This window comes from Carassius carassius, chromosome 6 (genome assembly GCF_963082965.1).
Source record: "Carassius carassius chromosome 6, fCarCar2.1, whole genome shotgun sequence".
NCBI lineage: Eukaryota > Metazoa > Chordata > Actinopteri > Cypriniformes > Cyprinidae > Carassius > Carassius carassius.
The window spans coordinates 20,602,222-20,625,138 of record NC_081760.1 but is presented as its reverse complement, the minus strand read 5'-3'; the positions used below and the strand labels follow the sequence as shown (position 1 = coordinate 20,625,138).

The window sequence follows — 22,917 nt, the reverse complement described above, 5'->3', positions numbered from 1 at the left end:
TATGTGCAGCACATTTTGCTGAGGACAGCTTGCTGAGGACAACTTCCTCAATCTCAATCAGTTTAATGCCGGATTCGCAAAAAGATTATTCTTGAAAGATGGAGCAGTTCCCTCTTTGTCTGGAGAAGGCGTTGTTTATGGACCACAACCGGTAAGTCTATTTTATTAAGTTGGTGCATTTAACAGTTTCTGTAACTTATTACACAAAGGGCAACGCTCTTTAGCTTTGTTAACTACATGTTAGGGCTGTGCAAAAAAATGAACACTATTTTCATGCACATCTCGTCAGTAAAAACGCTCATGTGATTATAAGTACATCTCCAGAATCAGAATCAGAATCAGAATGAGCTTTATTGCCAGGTATGTTTACACATACGAGGAATTTGTTTTCGTGACAAAAGCTCCGCAGTACAACAGAATGACAGCGACAGAACATAAAACACATAATAAAAGGATATAAAAATACAAAAAATACAAATAAGCCAGCACATGCTCCTGCCCACTTGCTTCTCAAAACTAGTCCAATCGCGTTACCAGGAGGTCAGCCTGCTCTAAGCTGGTGTCGAATCACAACACAGGAACCGCTGGCACAATCAGAACTCGTAAAGTATTTCTGAAGGAGGGACTTTATAGAACAAGGAAGTCATCAGCCCGTTTTTGTGACAGTGAAAACAGTGGTATACAGATTGGTGAATTGTGTGAAAAATACTGTGTTTTTTACACGCGAAACATGAACACGTTATATTGCACACTGTAAACACAATCAAAGCTTCAAAAAAGCGCGAAAAACAGGACCTTTAAATCTCATTGAGTCAAAGTGTTCCATTTTGTTCATACAGATATAACAATTACTAAAATTTTGCCATATTATGATTAAAGTGAAACCTGAAAATGACAGCTAAACTCTTAAAAATAAGACTTGCTATAAGTTTTGTGTCACCTATCACTTAGTTCAAATATTTATATTTGTAACAAAATACGTCTGCATGTGCGTCTATGTATGTATGTGTGTGTGTGTGTGTGTGTGAATATGCTTATAGATTATTAATATAGTAGTTTTTAATTTCAGAGTATGTGGTATATGTCTGAGCCTATTCCCATTTTGGATGTGTTTAACTGTCAGCCATACATCCAGGTTGGCCGAGCCCACCCCAAAGGTCTTATAGTACTTGAACCCCAGTAATCGCTGCTTGCAGCTATATTGTTTTTGTTGTTGTTTTAATAATTCTCTTCTGCTCACCATGCCTGCATTTATTTGATCAAAGGTACAGCAAAAACAGTAACTTTTAAATATTTCTACTATTTAAAATGACTGCTTTCTATTTGAATGTATTTTAAAATGTAATTTATTCCTGTGATTAAAGCTGAATTTTCATATTCTAATTTGTTGAGATTTTCGTTTCGTTCACAGACTGTGTGCATTGAAATTATTTAATACACAAGTTTCACAATTTGAGTTGAATTACTGACATTCTAATTTATTGAGATGCACCTGTAGTTATACTCTCAGTCTGTTTTTTGGCCACGAGGAACGGTGTGTTGTCATGCTACTGGGTTGAAACATGCCTGCACTCACAGCAGCCATACTCTTTTTTTTTTTTTTTTTTTTTTTTATTATTTTCTTGCAGCCCATATTATTATTTTCACCAAACCATAATAATAACAAATCATAAATTGATAATTAATTATTCTTTTTGTGAAAATCATTGTTATTTGTGACCGAAGTACAAATCCAAACACCAGAAGCAACCTACACTCTCTTTAAAGGGTTGGTTTACCCAAAAATGAAAATTATGTCATTGATAACTCACCCTCATGTCGTTCCAAACCAGTAAGACCTCCACTTATCTTTGGAACACAGTTTAAGATATTTTAGATTTAGTCAGAGCTCTCATTCCCTCCATTGAAACTGTGTACGGTACACTGTCCATGTCCAGAAAGGTAAGAAAAACATCATCAAAGTAGTCCATGTGACATCAGAGGGTCAGTTAGAATATTGAAGCATCAAAAATACATTTTCGTCCAAAAATAGCAAAAACTTCTCTTCCATGTCTGTTGTGAGAGAGTTCAAAACAAAGCAGTTTGTCATATCCGGTTTCTTGAACAAATCATTCGATGTAACCGGATCTTTTTGAACCAGTTCACCAAATCGAACTTAACCATTTTAAACGGTTTGTGTCTCCAATACGCATTAATCCACAAATGATTTAAGCTGTTAACTTTTTTAAAGTGGCTAACACTCCCTCTGAGTTCAAACAAACCAATATCCCGGAGTAATTCATGTACTCAAACAGTACACTGACTGAACTGCTGTGAAGAGAGAACTGAAGATGAACACAGAGCCGAGCCAGATAATGACTCGTTCATGAGTCTGACAGTGGAAAAGCAACTCAAGTCTTCGGAAGAAACATGATTGCTATATGATCAACTAATTATTTTGGTTAAATAGACATTCAGTTGAAAGATAGACATTTATTGGATCTCACTGAAAATGTCTTTATTTGTGTTCTGTAAATAAGCAAAAGTCATATGTGAGTAAATTTCAAGTTTGGGTGAACTAACCCAATGGCATGTCAGTGTAGGCAGGACAGATAACACTGAAAACTGATCATCCACATTTCCCTGTTAATTTAGTTTTTAATTTGGTTTTATACAGGTGACTGATGTTGATACAGTCTGGACACTAGCATCTGTTGGGTTGCGGACTGTCATTGAAGATGATGTACTTGATGTAAATCCCCAAAAGTGGAGCGTGGAATGGAGCGGTGTGATTTTGACTGGAGCGAGGAGCTTTTTTTAATAGTCGGAGCATCGAGGTTTTCACTGGCTCTAAGAGCGCTCCACCACCGCTCCATCATGAGTACAATCCATGCCAACGGCCCGTAATATAACTGCAATAGGGATGTTTATTTTAACTGGTTAACCGTTAACTGACGGTTTATTTATTTTCAGTAATTTATACAAATATTTAAAAAGGTTTGCTGCATTGTAAAAAATAGGCTACATGTATAAATGTCTTTGTTTTTTTAGAAAGAGAAAAAGAAAAAAACATACGTCACATAGCCTATTAATAATTTGCATTTTATTATTTCATTCAGAAATAGACCTAATGCCGATGCGATGTGTTTACAAACATTGTATAATAAACACTGTAAACATAGCTATGCTATTTTAGTTCCCCTCACTCCACAACAAATCCTTTCAATTAACAGTAGCCTATTTAAAAAAGAATAAAATTAGCCTATAAGAAATTATACCAACATAAACAAGCCAAAATGAATTCATTTAGGCTAAAATGAAATTTAAACCAACGTTGGTTCTCTCATTCGACACAAAATCAAATGTTTCTTTATTTGTGATGTATTTGAAAGCCAAATTATTGTTTATTACTTCACTCATGTTCCAATATCCACGTAAAACAAAATGTTTTGCATAACATCATGGCGGTGTGGTGATAACACTTAGCAGCACAGATTTTATTACATCTTTAAACTGAGCAGTGTTTTTTTTCATATGACTGACTGTATTTTAATATTATAATGAACAGGCTGCATTGTCAAAGCAGCAAAGCTTTCACTTGATTTTTTTCTTTTAACAGTGGATGCAACTACTCCTTTAAGTCCTAAAGATAATCGGTATTGTAAACGGCTTGCCTTTATTTGTGTACATTCACAACAAAAACAAATCTTTGTGAGTAAAATATGCCTAAAAAATAGGATACTTTCGCTCAGCACAAAAATGAACAATGATTTTTCATTCATTTTCGCTACTTTTTGTGCATGTAAAATAAATCCCTGGGAAACAAATGTTTTTCATGTGTCACAGACATTTATAATTTCTAATCGAATTCAATTATAATTGAAAATAATGTTGTCAGTTAACAGTAAATAATCGGTTAACAAGCGTAAGTTGTTGGTTAGGAAAAATAACCGAAATGAACATCCCTAAACTGCATATTTAACAAGAATTCACGTTAAACATATTTAGCTATAGCTTCATACAGATGGATCTCTCAAATCAGGAGGTTATAATGACACAATAGCCGAGAGGAAAGTTATAGGCTAGCTCTCAAGGAGTTTGTCTGTTCCTTTTACTTAATATTTTCGTGTTAAAGTATGATGTAAACAGGTACAGCACATTCACACACAATCGCTTTCGCAATTATGCATTCAAACAAATTTTAATGCTGACAACCATGTTATTAGTTTGGCATGCAGTAGGAAAAAAAAAGTTGGACAATAGCCTAAGCCACTTTGAAATTCTCCTGTTATATTATTTATTTTTTTCTTTTAATATAGGTTACGTTATGAACATAACATTTCAAACATACTGAAATACTTAAGCCACAGAAGCGAATGCGGAGATGTGTTTCTGGTATCAGTGAACACGGAGTGGAGCAGGAAATTGTGAACTAGCTGGAGTGGAGTGAATATTAAATGCTCGGAGCACAGACTGAAAATTGTTGCCGCTCCACTCACATAAATCAGTACTGCCAGGACACATGCCCGCCCATCCACATCGACCCCATGGAGTATCGGAACACCAACAACCACAAATACCCCCAACAGGTGTTCTCTGCATTTTTTTTTTTTTTTTATGAAAATATGAAATAGGTTAGTTATAAACAGGATGTGCACATAATTTTTTCAGCCTGGTTCTCATAAGAGAACCTGGAGATTTGGTTTGGTCCTCACACTGCATATAGCGTGACCCATTAAATATAACTATAAAAAATGAATTAATAATAGTTATGATATTATTGCACTATATTTATTTCGTTTTTTTTTTTATTACAAAATAGTAAATAAACTAAATAATAGTGTGTGATAATATTATTAAAAATAAAAGGCATTAGTAAACTTAAAAATAAAATGCTAATATTTACTACTAAATTTGTTTGTTCGCCTATTTAAGAAGAATCGCTTTATGTAATCCCCAATTTTAATTCGCTTTGGATAAAAGCGTCTAAAAATAAATAAATAAAAGCGTTTTCATCATATTCAAACTTAAAATCAGCAGGCTTTTATTTTGGCAAATCTCTCTCTTTTTATGGCTGTGTGTTTATGCGATTTTTGAATACTTTTGCTTAAAATGCACATCCCTAATCAGAACAAATGCCACTGATGTGGAAACCAGCAAAAACATTGTTCAATAAACACAAATCTCCACCACTGTTCACCATTTTAAACTTCATATAGCCAAAACTGTAAATTCTACTCCTTGTTACAAGTATGGTAGAATAGGCCTGGGCGATATGAAGCAAAAAATATATCTCGATATATTTTGCTATATCTTGATATGCGATATATCTCGATATCTTTACAGGAAAAATAACCCCCCAAGACTACTGCAAAAACAAATATGCCAAATATTACATGTTTAGGGCCCTATGAAATGTTCTTTTTTTTCTTCACCATATGTTTTATTGTTACCTAATTCTGTGTTTTAGCATGTGTAATTATTTAAATGCATAAAAACAACTTAATTTGTTAATTTGTTTTCTTAAAATAGCCTTATGTAAAATGTTTTTTCCCCTCTGAAATTCTGTGTATTTACATTTTTCTGGTTAACAAATGAAGGCATAAAACATTCATTTAATTTATCTTTTAATTATTGAAAATTAAGCAAACTTTATTTTTTGTTAAACAAAGGGGATTTACTATTAAAAATAAAACATGGAAGAAATGTTGTGTGATTATTCCTTAAATTATGCTGGTTTCATTTTAATAGTAGTAGTAGTAAGCTACTGTATGTACATTCTGCTGAACAGTAGGCTAGTAATAGATTTCTGGCAAATACTTTTATTTTGACGGGTTTACCTTTACAGTTCTGTGTATGTGATACTATGATGTGATATGACGCTAGTTTTACTCAAATCAATTGGTCAGATGTTCGTGAAGTGACTCTCAGTGCAGTTCTGGAGATGTTCTTCATGTGTTCAAATCTTCATTTAGTGAGAGGAAAGACACTGAAATCACGTGCGCTACCGTGTGTGTAATAGACGATGCCGCGCTTCTGCGCCATTCATTAACACAGACACGCAGAACATGCATGATTCATATTTAAATAGACTTTTCCAGCTTAATATTTAGATATTGGTCCATATCGCGATTTGATGTGAGTGCAATGACCTACTTTTGATTAATTCATTCAAAATTTGACAAATTCTGTGACATTCCACTTTAAACTGTAAATTGCATTTTTATGACTGGATTCCGCGATTCCGTCCGCGTTTTCTGCATCTTGGAAATCATAGGGCCCTACAGTAGACATCTGCCTGCTGTTCGCCCGACGCCTTAAAACCGAGGTATCTCTATATAATGGAGCCAGTTGTTCTTTTTTAGTACTAGTTCTGTAGCCTCCGGTCTAGTTGCGGACGATGCCATGTTCAATGAGACAACACGCGAGGGGAGGGGGAACAAAATCAAGGAGCCGGGGGGGCGAGCGAGCTTAAGTGCAGAGAAGGCAAACAAGCAAAGTGGCGGAATCAGAATTAAATATAAACAATATATTGATATATATACGATATGTCAAAATCCATATCGTGTTTAAAAAATATCTCGATATATTTTAAATATCGAGATATCGCCCACCCCTATGGTATAACCATCACTTTTACCACAAAAGACTGCTTTGTAAGTAATCTTCCAGATTTATCTACATTTCTTAGCACATCCAAAATCTCAGAACAACTTCGGCAAATGTCTGGTGACGTAGGTCTGCACGCGTTTCTCAATACAAAGTACGCTGATTTTGGACTTGCATTCTCAGTGGTTCAGACGTCGTGCATTCGACTCGGGAGTGTGATGTCTGCGACGTCACAAATCCGGTAATTCTGTAAACAGTCAGCTCGCCTTAGCTACTGAAATTTTCCTCGCTGTATATTTACAATAAAACGAAATGGGATCCTTTCGTTTTCATTTAAACATAATAATAGCTGCAGAAATGCACTGAGTTCAGGGAAACGTGTATATAAAGTCATTAAAATTAAATGAAATATTATATAAATTTGCCTTTTTTTATTTTAATTTTAACCTGTTAGCCAGCACCAGAACGCCCTCTTCCTGAAAGCCTCTAAACTCGCACGTGTCAGTGTTTACGAATAGATTAAATGGAACGGGACAAATTTAATCTTGACAAACTATGTATCATTATAAAGATCTAAGCCTCAAGCATCGACGACAGATCGCTGTTTTTCAATGGAAAGCTTATAAAGACTGTATTTGCTACATTTGTGTAAGCAGTACACATCAAAATATGAGCAATGGAAACGCTGTACATTAGGGTTGTGCCGATAGACGATAGTATCGTGTATCGACGATAGTCAGAGATATCGACATAAGCAGATTTCTCTGTCGATAATCAAGACGATATTAGGCTCATTTTCCTATTAATGTATTAGATTATAATAATAATAACTTTTATTTTTATAAGGCTGCTTATTAAAATAAAACTGCCCAGCTATTTCATTTCAGCATCGCATTTCACACACACAGCGCGTGCGAGCGCAGGAGAATTAGAGCATGTAGTCACTGAAACTGTCCGCCTTGACTCTGATAACTCGTTAAATCCATGAAATGAAAGAGATAGAAAACAAGGAGTTGGTGTCCCACACATTTAATGGCTGCTACATGACAACACGCTCTTCTCATACATGACAGATTAACTCTTTCTTGGTGTTACAAATAAAGTAAAGACAAAATATTAACAAGGCGGCAGAGCGAACTTATCATCCATAGTGGTTCTCACGTAGACCTTCTATTAGACTTATCACTCACTATGTGGTGATGACGTAGAAGGACTACGTGAGAACCACTATGGATGATAAGTTTTCTCTGCAGCCTTGTTATTATTTTCATGCACACCGCACTATAATGTGATGCATGCAAAATACAGTTTTGGCCGTTACTAAGTCACCATCCACAAACAGACGTACATTGTCTGCAGATATAAGGTGTTTCATTGCACTTTAACAAGTAATCTGAGCGGCCTATTTTAAACGAGCCCTCACTGAGCTTAATGCCACAGTTATGTTAGAATGCATCTCATTCTTGTTTCTGTTGCGGTGCGTCGAGCTCGTCATGAGACGCGCGTTCCGGAGCGCTATATGACTGATGCATCAGTTCAATTCAACTTTACTCCAAATATATGAACTTACCTGTTTTAAATACTTTATATTTAACTTGTTCGTTTATGCCCAATATTAGTGTTTAACTGTTGGACTTTAAATAAAATCTAATATTGATTTTCACCGTTGACTGATTATGCAGAACATTTAGACTGATAACTTCCGCACACAGATGCGGCAAATTGTCACAGGACGCACGATATGACAGTTTTGTCCGACTATATATATGAACGTAGCTGTTTTAAATACAGTATTTTTATATTTAACATTAGTTTATCAGTATGTTTTAACATATAGATAAATTGAATACAGACCAAAGATTACCTGTTATATTTACCCAAAACGAATTATACTTTATGTTTAACCTGTAAAGAGAGATCAGAGCCAGCGGCACATATCAGAAGGTCTAGCCGAGGTGAGGCTGCTCTCGGCGGATACATGAGCAATGAGCTCCCGCTGATTGCGTGGAGCTCACGTCTCCGAAATCTGCGAAACATTTTTAAATAGGCGCGGTCTTTATAAATAAACCACAGATTTGATTTTTACATTACATTCTCGCCTGAAATACTTTTAAAATTACATTTCATGACACAATAACAGTAATATTTTGATAATTATCAGAATAAATGGTGGTTGAGCTCACAATTCTGCGTGAACTCAGCCAATCAGCATGTTTAGCGCCCAAGTCCCACCCCCGAAAGTTCTGGAACTTTGAAAAAGTACTATCTCGCCAGCAGGGACTTTCTGAGGGGTATTTTTTTACCCGGAACTTTATTTCGTTCCTGCAGTGGAAACACACCGAGTACCAGCCCAAAGTCCCTAGTTCCTGGGGAAAGTTCCTGCAGTGGAAACGCGGCTTAACAGAACCGGCGTGGAGTGATAAGTGGAAAGTCTTATTTGATCGGTGAGTGATGTAGATAAGATGACTGACTGCTGCGCCAACTCTGACAGGTGCCCGCACATGTTACTGAGAGAACGAGGAGAGGGGGAGAGATAGAAAGAGAGAGAGTGAGAGAGAGAGAGAGAGAGAGAGAGACCCTCCTCCGGCCACGCGCTCGCTCTCACAGTCTTAAAACTCTGCTCTCCCTCCCTCCCTCACACATATTAATCAAAATTGATATTACCATCAAAATCAACTGAGAATTGACACGATGATAGGTTGGAAGACCGAAGTTTCATGTGAAGCATTCTGAGATTTTTTTTCCACTGAATTACCGCTGGGTGTGAATTGTAATAAAATAACGTTGCCTTATCTTCTCTGAAAAGTGTTCCGCACATTCAGATGACATAAACCACACTTTAAATAAACTAACAAAACCTATCCAGTGATGAAATGTTTTCTGTGTTGAATCAAATCTTGTGCGATGACCTAACTACCGGGATAATCAGCTGTCGCCGTGTCATGATAGGTGCGCCTCATATGTTCCTGCTTTTTTGTCCTTTGCCAATCACACCTATGAATCAGAGGAGATTAGACTAAAAGATTAGTTCACCCCAAAACAAAAATTTCCTAATCATTTACTCACCCCCAATGCCATCCAAAATTTCCATATCTTTCTTTCTTCAATTAAGTTTTTTGAGATAAATATTTCAGGATTTTTTCTTCATATAATGGACTTTAACTCAGTTGGTTGCTATTGTTTCCTCAAAAAACTTAATTTCCACTGAAGAAAGAAAGACATGGATATCTTGAATGGCATTGGGGGTGAGTAAATGATTAGGACATTTTCATTTTGAGGTGAACTAATCCTTTAAGTTTAAAATAAAAATATTTAAATGTAATATATTTTTCTCCTGGTCCTTATTTTAAATGGGTCATAAAAATATAAATAATTATCAATATCGACTGATATGAAACACTTATATCGTGTACAATTTTCAGCCATTTTGCCCAGCCCTAATCACAAGTGCAGTATGGAGTACCTCAAGGCTCAGTACTAGGGCCATTACTTTTCACGCTTTACATGTTACCCTTGGCCCAGAGAAACATACCAATTAAAAAAAATACAAGGCAAAGTCGATATAAAAACCTAGATGAGGATTAATTTCTTCCTGCAAATTCTGAAAAAACAGAGTTGTTAATTATAGGACTCTGCATGTAATAACCTAGAACATGGTCTAAGACTTGAATGCTGCTCTGTCAATTCTTTGTCATCAGTTAGGAACCTAGGTGTGCTATTTGATAGCAATCTTTCTTTTTAAAGCCACATTTCTAGCATTTATAAAATTGCATTTTTATGTCTCAAAAAATATGTAAATTATGACCTATGCTCTCAATGTCAAATGCAAAGATGTTAATTCATGAGTTCATGACGTCAAGGACAAGACAACAGGAACCAGATTCTTCTGCACAATTTGACTTTGCTGCAGCATGGAATTGAACTGCTGGTTTCGTCTGGCCAGAGGAGAACTGGCCCCCTGACTGAACCTGGTTTCTCCCAAGGTTTTTTTCTCCATTCTGTCACCAATGGAGTTTTGGTTCCTTGCCGCTGTCGCCTCTGGCTTGCTTAGTTGGGGACACTTTATTTCCAGCAATATTGTTGACTTGATTGCACAGATACTATTTAAACTGAACTGAGCTGGACAATGACATCACTGAATTCAATGACGAACTGCCTTTTTGCTTTATTGACACACTATTTTCCTACTTAATGCTGTTCAGTTGCTTTGTCACAATCCGTATTAAAAGCGCTGTATAAATAAAGGTGGCTTGACTCTTAAACGAGACCTTATGAAGAACACATTTTAGCATCCATTTTCAATATAACACCTTTTAAAACTATGAATTTAAAGTTAGATTTTAAAAACCAACCTTGTACACTTGACCATATGTGCCATTTCCAACCACTTCGACCAGCTCAAAAATCCCGGCTGGGTCCTAGAGAGAAACAAAAGGTAAGAGTAAAAACAGCGAAACTATGTTGTGAAACACTAGATTTATGAATAAAGCTCTCCTGGCTGTGTATTTAACACGCATGCTAGTGGAATTAAAACAAAGGAAGATCAAAACTCTTAAACGATGGCCATTCCACACACACACACACACACACACACACACACACACACACACATATATATATATATATATATATATATATATATATATATATGATACAATACGTTCGAAGATTGTGAAATCATCTCCATCTAACGTTACTACAAAACATTATAAAAACAAGCTAATGTAGTCGGTACAGGCTACTTACCCGTAGTGAAGAAAGGTCTATGTCTACTAGACTTTTCGCTGGAGAGTCGTTCGCCATCTTTCATTTGAATAAATAATGTTTGTTGTAACAGGACTCTTCACTCCGCTGTAAACCGTCACCCGTAACTACATGAGTCCGTTTTGTTTACTATAGCAACATTTCTCTAGTGCAGGAAACACGCTATTATTTCATTTTGAGTTGGAGTGGATTGAAGCAGTGGCTCCCTGTGTCCTGCAGAGATGTCCGATTCGCCAGTGAATCGTTTTAGTTCGTTCTTTTTTAGGACTCGGTTGAACCGATCGCAAATCTTGTTTAAATGACTCTACTGTAAACTAGCTTACATTACTTTGTTGTGTAGTTCAGCTTCGACGTGGGAACCATTTTGTTTATATTGGTAATAATTAAAAAATAATAATGTTCATATTCAACATTACTGATTTTGTTGATTTTATTCATTTGTATTTTATTAATAGTAATGGATTCATTACTGCTCACAGTTGATAACAATGGTGTCGGGGAAAATAAACAACACAGTTTTGGACACAATCTTACCAACAAATTGAAAGTAAAATGCTGTAGGCGCTCACTAGCTTGGGTCAAAATGTGGTCCGTTTTGTGAACCGTTTCATTGAAACGTCACATGAACGAACCAATTCAGTGATTCACTAAAGTGAATCATACTTTCTAGAGCTAAACACAGGAAGTCGGTGTCGTATAAATTGGGTCCTCCCTCGAAATCGGATGGAAAACAAATAGTTTTCTGTTCTTGAAATAATGTTACAGGTAATGTACATACATCATTGAGGCAGTTTAATTTCATATATATTCCAAAGTAAGATGGAAATAACAATAATTCATGCTTCACAAGGAAAACCAGTCAGTTGTAATGATTTCATTTTTGAGACAACCTTATATGCGCCGAGCAAATGCAACCTACGGAGGGCGCAGCTTTCGAAATGAGACTCGGCGAATAAGTTATCTTTGAAAAAACTTTAGGTTATACAGAAATATTTATTTTAGAGTGCGTTTAGCAGTAGTCACACCCTTCTGAAATCTAAAATGATGAATGGGACACCCTATGGTATTCTGGACATAATGGACATATGCACATGGTGGACACTTGGCTCTAGAACAGGGGCTCACAAACGTTTCTGCCCACAAGCCCAAAAATAACTAAATAACCTATGAACTGGTTAAAGTATAAAAATGTTTTGCACAACGGTGCACATGCACTTATAGCATCACAACACAAAGGAACACAACAGTCTAACAATAATATATATACAGTGTATACAGTCTATGCTCATTACTTACAGTCTGACACATAATATATATATATATATATATATATATATACAATCTATGCTCATTACTTACATTTCAACATACATATTATTTTATATATATTTATATATATTATTTTTTTATTATTGTTATTATTTTTTATGGGTAGAATATGCTATTTCTAATCCTTTAAAAAATTATGTGATTTCTTGAAGTCATCTTGCGACCCCTCCTCATGGTTTTGCGACCCCTATTTAGGAACCCCTGCTCTATTGACACATTAAGTGCACATGAGTGTTGGGAGAAGACCTAAGCATTTTTGATTATTACTTTGCCACACCTATACATGACAACTATGTGGTCACTGAGAATTTACTATTAAACCTTGACTAGTATTTTAGCGTTTTTATTATTATTATTATTAATGTTAGCATGGTATTTTTATTGGTTGATAGACTTGAATGTGAAAGCACAAAAAGTCATTTTAAAAAGACTATCTAAACTGTTACTTTTTTAAGAAAACCTTACTCAGGTTGGTCCTACAATTCCTACAAAATCATGTTAAAGTATATGTTGTTTGAACTATTTTATTATGAACATTATTTTTCTGTTGTAGTTAGTTTACATACTAGCATAGCACCCAGATACCAATTAGCCAGATAGCTTAGTTTATACACTGCAGATTTACACTTCCCTATATTAAATATAATGCAACAGGGGTGGATTGTAAAATCCATCCCTTAAGTAGCTATTAGTATTATATGTTTAAATATCAAATTAATTCATATACACTAGAGTTGTGTAGGGTGGTGTTAAGTGTGCTTTGCTGTGACAAAAGTCAACTCACTCCTTCAGTCATTATGTTCAGGATTCACCAGAGGAGAAGTTCTTAGAGAAGTTCATGAGTGTATGTTTACAAGTGAAGTGGAACGCAGCAGTATATGGCAGTCGGGGTATAGAGTCCTTATAAGTCACACCCATTTCATTCTTCTTGATCAGTTCCACAGACTATCAGGAAGGATAGTGAAATTGAGGTCACATGAATGTAAATAAATGTAAAACATTGTGATAAAACAAATCGAATATGTTTTAAATTCTTAACATTTTATTTAATATTTATGCAATCTCTTAAAGCATAAATAATAGGGACATCTATTTTTAACATCATAACATGTAAAGTAACTGCCATTTGCAAACATTGTAATGACTGTCCCAGAGTTCTGAGTAATTCAATTCAATGGCTTTGAAAAGGCACATAAAGGCAAAGAACAAAATATTTTATTTTAAAATATAAATGTTTTATTTCATATTGATTTACAAATGTACACAATAAAAATAAAAATACAGCATTTAAGTAGTAATTTGCACAATAAAAGGTTGATAATGGACTTACACAAGACATGCACATCACAGAGACAAGAATGAGGAAAAAAGAAAAAAAAAAGAAAAGGAAAAAAAAAGCCGTTTGAACGTTCAAAGGCCTCCTATTGTCTATAAAGACTGTTATATAGCCATAAGCCACCCATCCACACATTGGACCGAAGGTGCTTAAGAAAAAACAAAGTTCCCACTGTCTTCATGTTTGCTATTGTTAAACTGGTAAACGATTTGACTGCAACTGAACTAAATGAGAACTTCCAAATGTAGGGCATCAATAATGATCTCTCTCATAGCAATGACTACAACTTAAATCACCAATGCTAACTGATGAGCCTAAATTAACATATTAAGAATAAAAATATTTTTATTGAACAAAGTCCCAGGTGACTAATTGGTGAAGGCTGCGTGCCGCAATGACGGACCAAGATAGCCAGTTGAAGAAAACCTCAGTGACCCCAGCCTGAATCAGCATTCCCGAGCTATAGGTTAATTTTGATAAACATATTTAGACCAAGAACACATCTATCATCGAGGCCGTTTGCGAGTTACAAAAATGAGGACCCTTCGGATGGCGACCAGCCGATCCTTAAGAGAGTTCATGGCAAGGATGGTCAGCTGGGCTTTGTTTTCCAGTGGCAACACAGCCAACAGCCACCAACACCATGCAGGGCCATTGGGATTACCCTGAGAAAAAAGAACACAATCAAACATTAGGACTGAAAGTATTAGATTGCTATTTTAAAATTGCAACATGAACCTGCATATAAAGCCAAACTACAAAAATTTTAAATACTGGTGTGATATGATGCAGACTGGTTGGAGGCAAGATTACTATGAACAATAATTTAGAACAAATGTGAGAATGATTTGGCCTAAACATTCACCTGTGGATCAGAGTCTTTGACAGGAAGCTGTCCAAAGTGGCTGATGATTTGGTTCTTCATATCATCTTTAAGGGAGGTGAACCAACCCAAGGCCTGATCATACACAGAGTCATGCAGCTTCAGGAGCTCCGTCAACTCGTCTCCTTCAACCTGAACACACATGCACATATATGGTCAATGTGGAAGACGGATATGCACTCTTGCATTCATACTACAATTGAATGCAAAAATATACATTTACCATCTCATCCTCCAAATATTCAATATTGGCTGTGTGGTATCCATCTCTCTGGCCATGACTGAGCACTTTGAAGCGCGCAATGCCTATGGTGTCCACTACAGAGCGCCCATCAGGAAAAAACTTGACATCCCTCACCTCCAGCATGCAGCCATGGTCTGCAAACCTGTCAATCACAAACCACAGCCATTTAATTCCATGTCAAGATTTTATGCACTTCATTAACACTTCTTTCTAATTAGGACCCAAAGCAGTGAAAAGTATATGCACTAAACCCAGTACACATATAGATATCATTGAGCTGAACACTTTTCGTACTGTATGTCATATGCTCTGCTCAACAGAAAGTCGGCTACTCTTAACTTTTTACATACTCCTCCCCAAATGCCACCAAACTCAGTCAACATAATGTCAATACACTGAGGATGCTAAAATGCAAATGGGTTTATGTTACTGAATGGTTTGACCAGGCAAGGTAGGTTTACCTAAAAAAATTCCACGCCATAGACATCTATTTCACTATACATTGGGGCCTTTATGCACCTAGCTGAAGCACCTTTAGCAATAATTACAGCCTCAAATCTTTTTTGGGTAATATGCATGGCTGCAAAATATATTCAAATAAAATCAATATCGCAATATGTTTTTGTGCAAATGTCAATTGCACAGGCTGCATGAAATTAGACTCAAAATGATTAATACTGTAGATGCACGCAAAATTATCCATGTACTGCATACATTTTATACATGTATCTTATGAACCACATACAGATGTCTTTATAAAAATGTTCTATTCTGCATTAATATATCATAAATTGCTCATGCAAAAAGGAATCCATGCATATGTGGATCGGGTGACGCGTGCATTAATTGACGTCTAGTTCAGGTCGATCTTGTTCAGTTCATTTGGATTTTGAGACTTCATTTTTGCAGTTAAAAGCATTTCACGTCCCACACAAACACAACTACTAACGAACAAGGCCCAGTGCAATTCATCAACGTGTACACGAGGCCTAAAAAAAAAAAAGTTTGGTTCCGGTTGGTTGTCAGTTGAGGTCATTGGTCGGTAGGGATTTATTTTTTTATTTTTTTTTTTTTTTTTCTCCAGTGGCAGTTTTACACACACACACGCGCTGTGTGTTTTAACATTTTAAATGTGTGTACCGGTACTTTTACGACTACTTTTACGGTACTTTTACGATTCTGTATTCCTGTTTAAAGTCTGTTGTTGCCATAGACACGCAAAACGCACACACACACACACAAAAAGCCTTCGCGGGAGTTTGACAGGCGATCTCATAGTAGATTAACATGGAGGATTTGAACTTGAAAAACGGAGTGTACAGACATCATTTTGTAGTCAAACAACATTCTTTGTTATGTTCATTTATGTGGTTTATTTGATTTTGATGCTATAAATTAACTAGAAGCAAGAGACGATCAGTTAGTTTTAACTGATGATCTAACTTACAGCGATCTGTTCGACACATTCAAGAGCCACAAAACGGTATTTATTGTTTACATTTCTTTAAAAAATGACCACATTTGAAAGGTGAAATAACCAAATGAGACTTTGTTTCATATTAAAAGTAAGCTGGTAATGTTAATGTCCTGTCTGTCAGCATGTTGTCAGTGCTCTCTCTGTTCCGCGATATATTGTTGACTCCCCCCTCCCCCCGTGTTTCTCTTAATGTTACGATTTCCAAACCTTAAGTTATAGCTCACTTTAGGAATTGACAGTTAAAGGGTTTTGATGCAATACTTAATGGTTTTTAACGGATTACTTAAGTGTAAAACAGCATTTAAAGGAAACTGTAATTTAATTAACGATGTGTGAAAGACCGTTCCTTCCCCAGTCTCATAAAATAAATTTGGGTCGCACATAAATTGACAGGGTCGGTCGGAAACCGGAACCAAACAAATTTTTTTTTTAGGCCCGATTTAAAAATTTGCGAATGTGCGTCACTACACTGAAACAAATGCTTTTCTGACGGTGTCTGCAGAGTTAAGAATTACATTAATGTGCAGCATTTTGTTCAAATAGAGACATATACAAATGTTATAGTTTGTATTAAATCATAATTTGTGCATGTAGAGATTCAAATGTGCATTTGTGGATCAGGCGACGTGTGTGCATTCATCCACATCTCTTCTGAGTTGATTCTATTTGATTCATTTGAATTTTGAAACTTTCGTTCCGCCCTTTAAGCCTTGCCCAATCCACACACACAGCTCGCGATCCACGTGCAGCTGAGCTAAAGAAAAACAGTGACCACTGGCACTACAGCCCCACTCACATGCGCATTCCTTTGTGTACAGTTTTATGAATGTTACATTGTTTTCCTTGTTTCTTTTTGGTTTGGCTTTTCTCCTCTGCCCGTAGAAATACAATAAAAAAATATATATTGAACTGGTTTTAACTTAACTTGTCCTAAGACACAGAAAAGCTTATATTAATTTGGTCAAACAAGAACTTCATGACAATAGCCTACCATGGGTTTTTTTTTTCTTTTTTTTTTTCTTTAATTCAACGGCACGTTGTCAGTTATTCCTTCCTTGTAGGCTATTATTATTATTATTATTATTATTATTATTATTATTATTATATAGGCTTACAACATTAAACCAAACATATAGATACACTATAGAATCTAGATATATTGGTTAATTAAAACAGCCCATAGTACAATCCGTGCCGTTCAGCCTGAGCTCGGGTCAAGCACATGAAGAGGACAATTTTTTCATGTGAAGAAGATGATTTTTATTTTTTTTTATTTTTTTTGGGGGGAGGGGGGGTGGGGGTTAAGTACAAAGCCTGGTTTAAATAGGCTTAATAAATAATAGTCTGTAGCATTCAAATTCAAGTAGCCAAAATTGTGAAATGGAAGCATTTGGATTCGAGTCAAATGAGAGAGTAGAAAGAAGAGTATAGGGCCAAACAATAATAATAAAAAAAATTAAAAAAAACAGAACGGAACATTTTTATTTGCAAACATGTCTGTATATGTACAAAATCGCTGCACAATCATTTAATCCCGAATCAAATTGAAAGGCATTTGTTTGGGGTTCATAAGATACATGTATGAAATTGATGTAGTAAATTGATATTTTTGTGTGCATCTATTAATCATTTTGAATCTAATTTCATCCCATAACAAGGTGCTTTTCTGAAACCTTTTGAGTATCTTCAGGGTTACTTGATGTATTAACCTTTTGAATTGCAATACCAAACAGATTTCCTTATTAAGGATGCTTTCACACTTGGATCACTTGCCTGGTCCGATCCAGGGTTCAGTTGCTCCCCCCTCCCCCTGCCCCCGCTGGACTGTGTTCATATCATAATATTTGAGTCCGAACCGCGGTTCGCTTGCGTCATCAAGCCAGCAGCTGTTTACCCCGTTGCTTGGTAACGACAGCACAGGAGAAGGCGACAAATGCATAACATTACTCTCTGCACTTTTATGCATTATGTTTTTGAACGGTTCGTTTTGTTTATAAAGCTTCGGTACATAACGACACTCGCGTCTGTCTTACGGATGTACTGAAAATGCTCTAAAGAACATTGAAGGCGAAAATAAATGAGATGTACAGCTCTCTGCTTGCAGCGCATCAGTCACGCTCATCAGGAAAGTGAGTGAAACACACACACAAACACACATTTTCATCAAATAATTTGTCATTAAAAGCGGTTCACTTCCGCGATTTGGTACGATTGCGTTCACATAAGCAGCGAATCGTACCAGAGTTCAAATGAAGCGTACCCCAGACCACCGTTTTTAAGCAGACTTGGGTACGATTCGCAGCTGCGCATCCGAGTACGGAAGACAGCGTTCACATCATTCAAACGAACTGAACTCTGACATCAATCAAACCCATGTGCGCACCAAAAGTGCTAGTGTGAAAGCACCCTAAGTAAATCAGTGTAGACCCACACTTTAAATTGATTCAGTGCCTCTTACCCTTTCAGTTCATCAGCAATGCACATGCCAAACTGTTTCGTTCCAGTTTCCATAGATCTGCGAATCATAAGCCTGTATCGAGGCTCAAAAACATGCAGTGGGCACGGAATGGTAGGAAATGCCATGGTGCAAACAAAGATGGGCACTTCCTGGTTCAAGCTTAAACGAGAAGAATAAAAAAATGCAATTTGTACACATGAACAAGAGACAATACTAATGTCCTGACAACAAAAACAGGGAACATTTACTATACAGATGGCAAATAAATCATTAACTGTTTAGGGTATAACAAAGATACCAGCCTTTGAGAAGTGATCAAAATCTAGGTATGTATAGACATGGTGCATTAAAGACCAGAAAAGGGTTAGGAAAACCATTATATTCAAAGTCCACTTACTTTGACAATTCTTTCATCTCTTCTTCATGTACTTTACGCCTTTCTGCTAGCTCATCACAAAAGTAGCGCTGCAATAACTCTTCCATTATAAGAGTTTTGTTGTATGATCTAGTGGCCAAATACTGCAGAACAGAAAGATGAGAAATAATGGATAAGAAAGCAAGTATCTCCTCAGTGACTAAAATCATCTAATTAAACGGTTTTGCTTGTGTTCTCATAAACTGCAAAGTCAAATGATAAATTTATCCATACATAAGGCAAAAACATACAGGCCTGCTGTTGGTCCATATCTGTGTGTAGACTGTTTTGCAATTGTATTTACATTTACCTCAGAGAGGTTCTCCTTGCACAGAGGACAGTTAGGGCAGTGGTCCAAGCAGCGTTCTAAACACTTGAGGCAGAACGTGTGTCCACAGGGTGTGGTGACAGGTTCATAAAACAGTCTGAAATACATTATTGAGGAGGACTTAAATATTTGCCAAGTTAAGTGTTATTTTTAGAGAGAAAATGTATCATTACCTCATGCAGAGAGAGCATTCAAAGTCTGCACTGTCCAAGAGCTGTGATGGAACTTGCCTCTCCCCAGAAAAAGTAGGGAGACTTTTACATGAAGATACATTATCTGGGAACAAAGCAAGTAAATAAATAAATCCGAGAGAGAGTGAGAAAGTTTGTACAACCAGCCAGACATCTTAGTTAATATCTATCTTTTTCCAAATGAATAAATCATGGTTTTAAACCAAGACTTTTATACCTTCTTTAAGCTGTTTGTTTGGTGGCTCAAAGCCCTTAGTATCTTCTGTCCATTTCCTTTTTAGGACTGGTTGAACAAAAGGTGAAGAGATGCCAGAGTTCACATTTTCAGATCTTGGTAAAATAGAAGAGTTCCCATCTTTGAACTTGCTGCAACTGAGTGTTGGTTCCTAAGACACATAAACAAAATTGTATTTTTTTTTTATTAAAATAAAATAAAAAAACTTTGATAGTGCTATGATCCTATGCTATGAATCTAAAATTGCTTTGCAAATCAAAATTATTCAGTGTGATAATATCTCCATTGTAGCAAATCTGTGTGATTGTTTAATCAGTTGTATCTAAACACAGTAACCTTGGAGCAGCCTTCTTCGGCTTGATCTCTAAGGGGAGCAGAGTGAAGAGAGCTGAGGAGGAATGAAGGTTTGAAATGAGATGAGAGTCCACCTGGAAGGGGCTGCATGGACGTGGAAAGACCATCAGTCACAAAGACTGAAGAGATCATGTGACTCAGGATCTGTAGATAGACAGCAAAAGTTGTGCAAAAGTAACCCTGACCATGTCATAAATTAATTAAACTAAGGGTGGGTTGTTCCAATAAGGATTAATCTTAAATCTATATTAAATCAAAGTTTATCTTGCAATTCTGCAGAACCAAACTTTAAACCTTTTTTTTTAAATAAGCAGGTTTACATTTAAACCCTCATCTTGATCCTGGATTTAATTTATATTTAAGATAGATTAACTAAATCCTGTTGCTCCATAACTTTAAACTCCGATTTAAATTTGTTTAAATTTTACATTTACAGGTGAGGTGGTTGAAATGAAATAACATGCACCTACAATTATGTGGTTGATTAGAAAAAACAAAACAACAGCGGGTGTGTCGTGAGGTCTTGGAGAGGAGTTTATTACAAATAAAAATTAAGATTAAAGCGCACTGTGCTAGCAAATTGTGAGAGTCTTGGTAGCACATAGTAAACTTGCAAGTCCGGGATGTAAATAAGTCAACCATCTTGTTGCATTTGGTGTACGAGAAAGAAAACAAAACAGAAATAAATCTTTACTGTATAGCATTAAACAGCAGTGGTGATGATGAAGTGTGGGCTAGTGATCGCTGATGTGCCTCTCATTTCCCACGGTGGATCACAAACCCCTACAGCGTCTGTACCCAGTGTCCCTCCTGTTGTTTCACCCGATCATATCCCCCTAGTAAGGGTGAGTTTTTGTTATCAGTAGACCGATTAGTTTAGTCCCTTCTTTTAGGAAAATGGAGATTGAGTTGTACTTCAGTGCATTTGCGCATAAAGCTGTCACTCTGCATTGGCCAAGAGAGATTTGGTAATTCTTGCTGCAGTGCAGACTGACTGGTAAAGCTCAAGAAGTTTGTGCAGCTTTGACCATCGAAGAGAGTTTAGATTATGATTTTTGAAGGCCTCAGCTCATAGGGCATATGACCTTGTTCCCGAAGCAGTTTTGAAAAAAAAAAACAATCCCCGAAACGTCAGATGTTGAAGAGTGTGGGATTTGTTCGTGTTACAAGTCCACCAGTTGATTTTGATAAGCAAAGAATTAATTCTGGATATGATCCGTTTGTTTTTTATGAATTTTTTATTAATTTATTTATTTTTTTACTGTTTACTAGGGATTAGTACTGTGGTTCCAATGTGCTGGTTCAAGGAATAAAATTAGAAATAGTCACAGAGTTCCTTTACAATATATAAACATTCAGTCTGGCACTGTTCTATCGCAACTGCCTATTTAAGGAGTTGATTTGATTCTTGGTAATAACCTTGCAGGTGGAAATATAATGTAATATAATACTTTCTGAACCATGAAATGTTGTAGACTTGGTTTCGAACCTAACTTCTGTAGTTCCTGCATGTGTTTGATTACGTGTGTGCAGTCACATAAATATAGTGATGTGGTTGAACTTTCAGACAGCTTTCTGGCTTCCCCTGACAGCGCTAACGCTTGCCAGGAGCTTCATCTGGAAATAAAATGTAAGCACCCTGAGTCGCTGTCCACTGTACCTGGTATTGAAATTGATCGGTCTTCAACTATTGATAGGGTCACTTAAGTGAACGCGTGAAAACATGACAATTCACTGGCGCTCTGCAGAGCTACCATTGTGAAAAAGGAAGATGGTTTAAACAGCCTATTGTAGGGCTGGACGATTAATCGAAAAGTAATCGAAACCGAAATTCAGAACCTCTAACCGACATAATTTTCCCATGTCGGTTATTTCGTTTTTTTAATCCTGTTAATACTTCCCCCTTAAAGGGATAGTTCACCCAAAAATGAAAATTATGTCATTAATAACTCACCCTCATGTCGTTCCAAACCAGTAAGACCACCATTTATCTTCAGAACACAGTTTAAGATATTTTAGATTTAGTCCGAGAGCTCTCAGTCCCTCCATTGAAACTGTGTGTACGGTCTACTGTCCATGTCCAGAAAGGTAAAAAAAAAACATCATCAAAGTAGTCCATGTGACATCAGAGGGTCAGTTAGAATTTTTTGAAGCATCGAAAATACATTTTGGTCCAAAAATAGCAAAAACTACGACTTTATTCAGCATTGTCTTCTCTTCCGTGTCTGTTGTAAGACAGTTCAAAACAAAGCAGTTTGTCATATCCGGTTCGCGAACGAATCATTCGATGTAACCAGATCTTTTTGAAACAGTTC

The 22,917-nt window shown here is 36.3% G+C and overlaps 2 protein-coding genes across 6 annotated transcripts in view; both read right to left on the bottom strand.

Annotated features, from left to right (window-relative positions):
* LOC132142477 (mitogen-activated protein kinase kinase kinase kinase 4-like) overlaps positions 1-11,593 on the bottom strand; it is a 151,900-nt gene extending 140,307 nt beyond the window's left edge. For all 3 annotated transcript variants that reach the window (XM_059552372.1, XM_059552370.1, XM_059552371.1), the window contains exons 1-2: positions 11,335-11,593; positions 10,941-11,006 (exon numbers count right to left, since the gene is read on the bottom strand). In XM_059552372.1, coding sequence (XP_059408355.1) covers positions 10,941-11,006; positions 11,335-11,391 — 123 coding nt within the window. In that variant the 5' untranslated portion in view covers positions 11,392-11,593. The remainder of the gene's footprint in view (positions 1-10,940; positions 11,007-11,334) is intronic.
* Positions 11,594-14,155: 2,562 nt separating this feature from the next.
* Positions 14,156-22,917, bottom strand: part of lonrf2 (LON peptidase N-terminal domain and ring finger 2) — a 76,230-nt gene continuing 67,468 nt past the window's right edge. For 2 of the 3 annotated variants that reach the window (XM_059552385.1, XM_059552383.1), the window contains exons 4-12: positions 20,585-20,746; positions 20,231-20,399; positions 19,996-20,098; positions 19,805-19,919; positions 19,477-19,598; positions 19,080-19,238; positions 15,124-15,286; positions 14,883-15,032; positions 14,156-14,682 (exon numbers count right to left, since the gene is read on the bottom strand). In XM_059552385.1, the coding sequence (XP_059408368.1) occupies positions 14,524-14,682; positions 14,883-15,032; positions 15,124-15,286; positions 19,080-19,238; positions 19,477-19,598; positions 19,805-19,919; positions 19,996-20,098; positions 20,231-20,399; positions 20,585-20,746 (1,302 nt within the window). In that variant the 3' untranslated portion in view covers positions 14,156-14,523. The remainder of the gene's footprint in view (positions 14,683-14,882; positions 15,033-15,123; positions 15,287-19,079; positions 19,239-19,476; positions 19,599-19,804; positions 19,920-19,995; positions 20,099-20,230; positions 20,400-20,584; positions 20,747-22,917) is intronic. The other variant, XM_059552384.1, reaches the window with a different exon arrangement.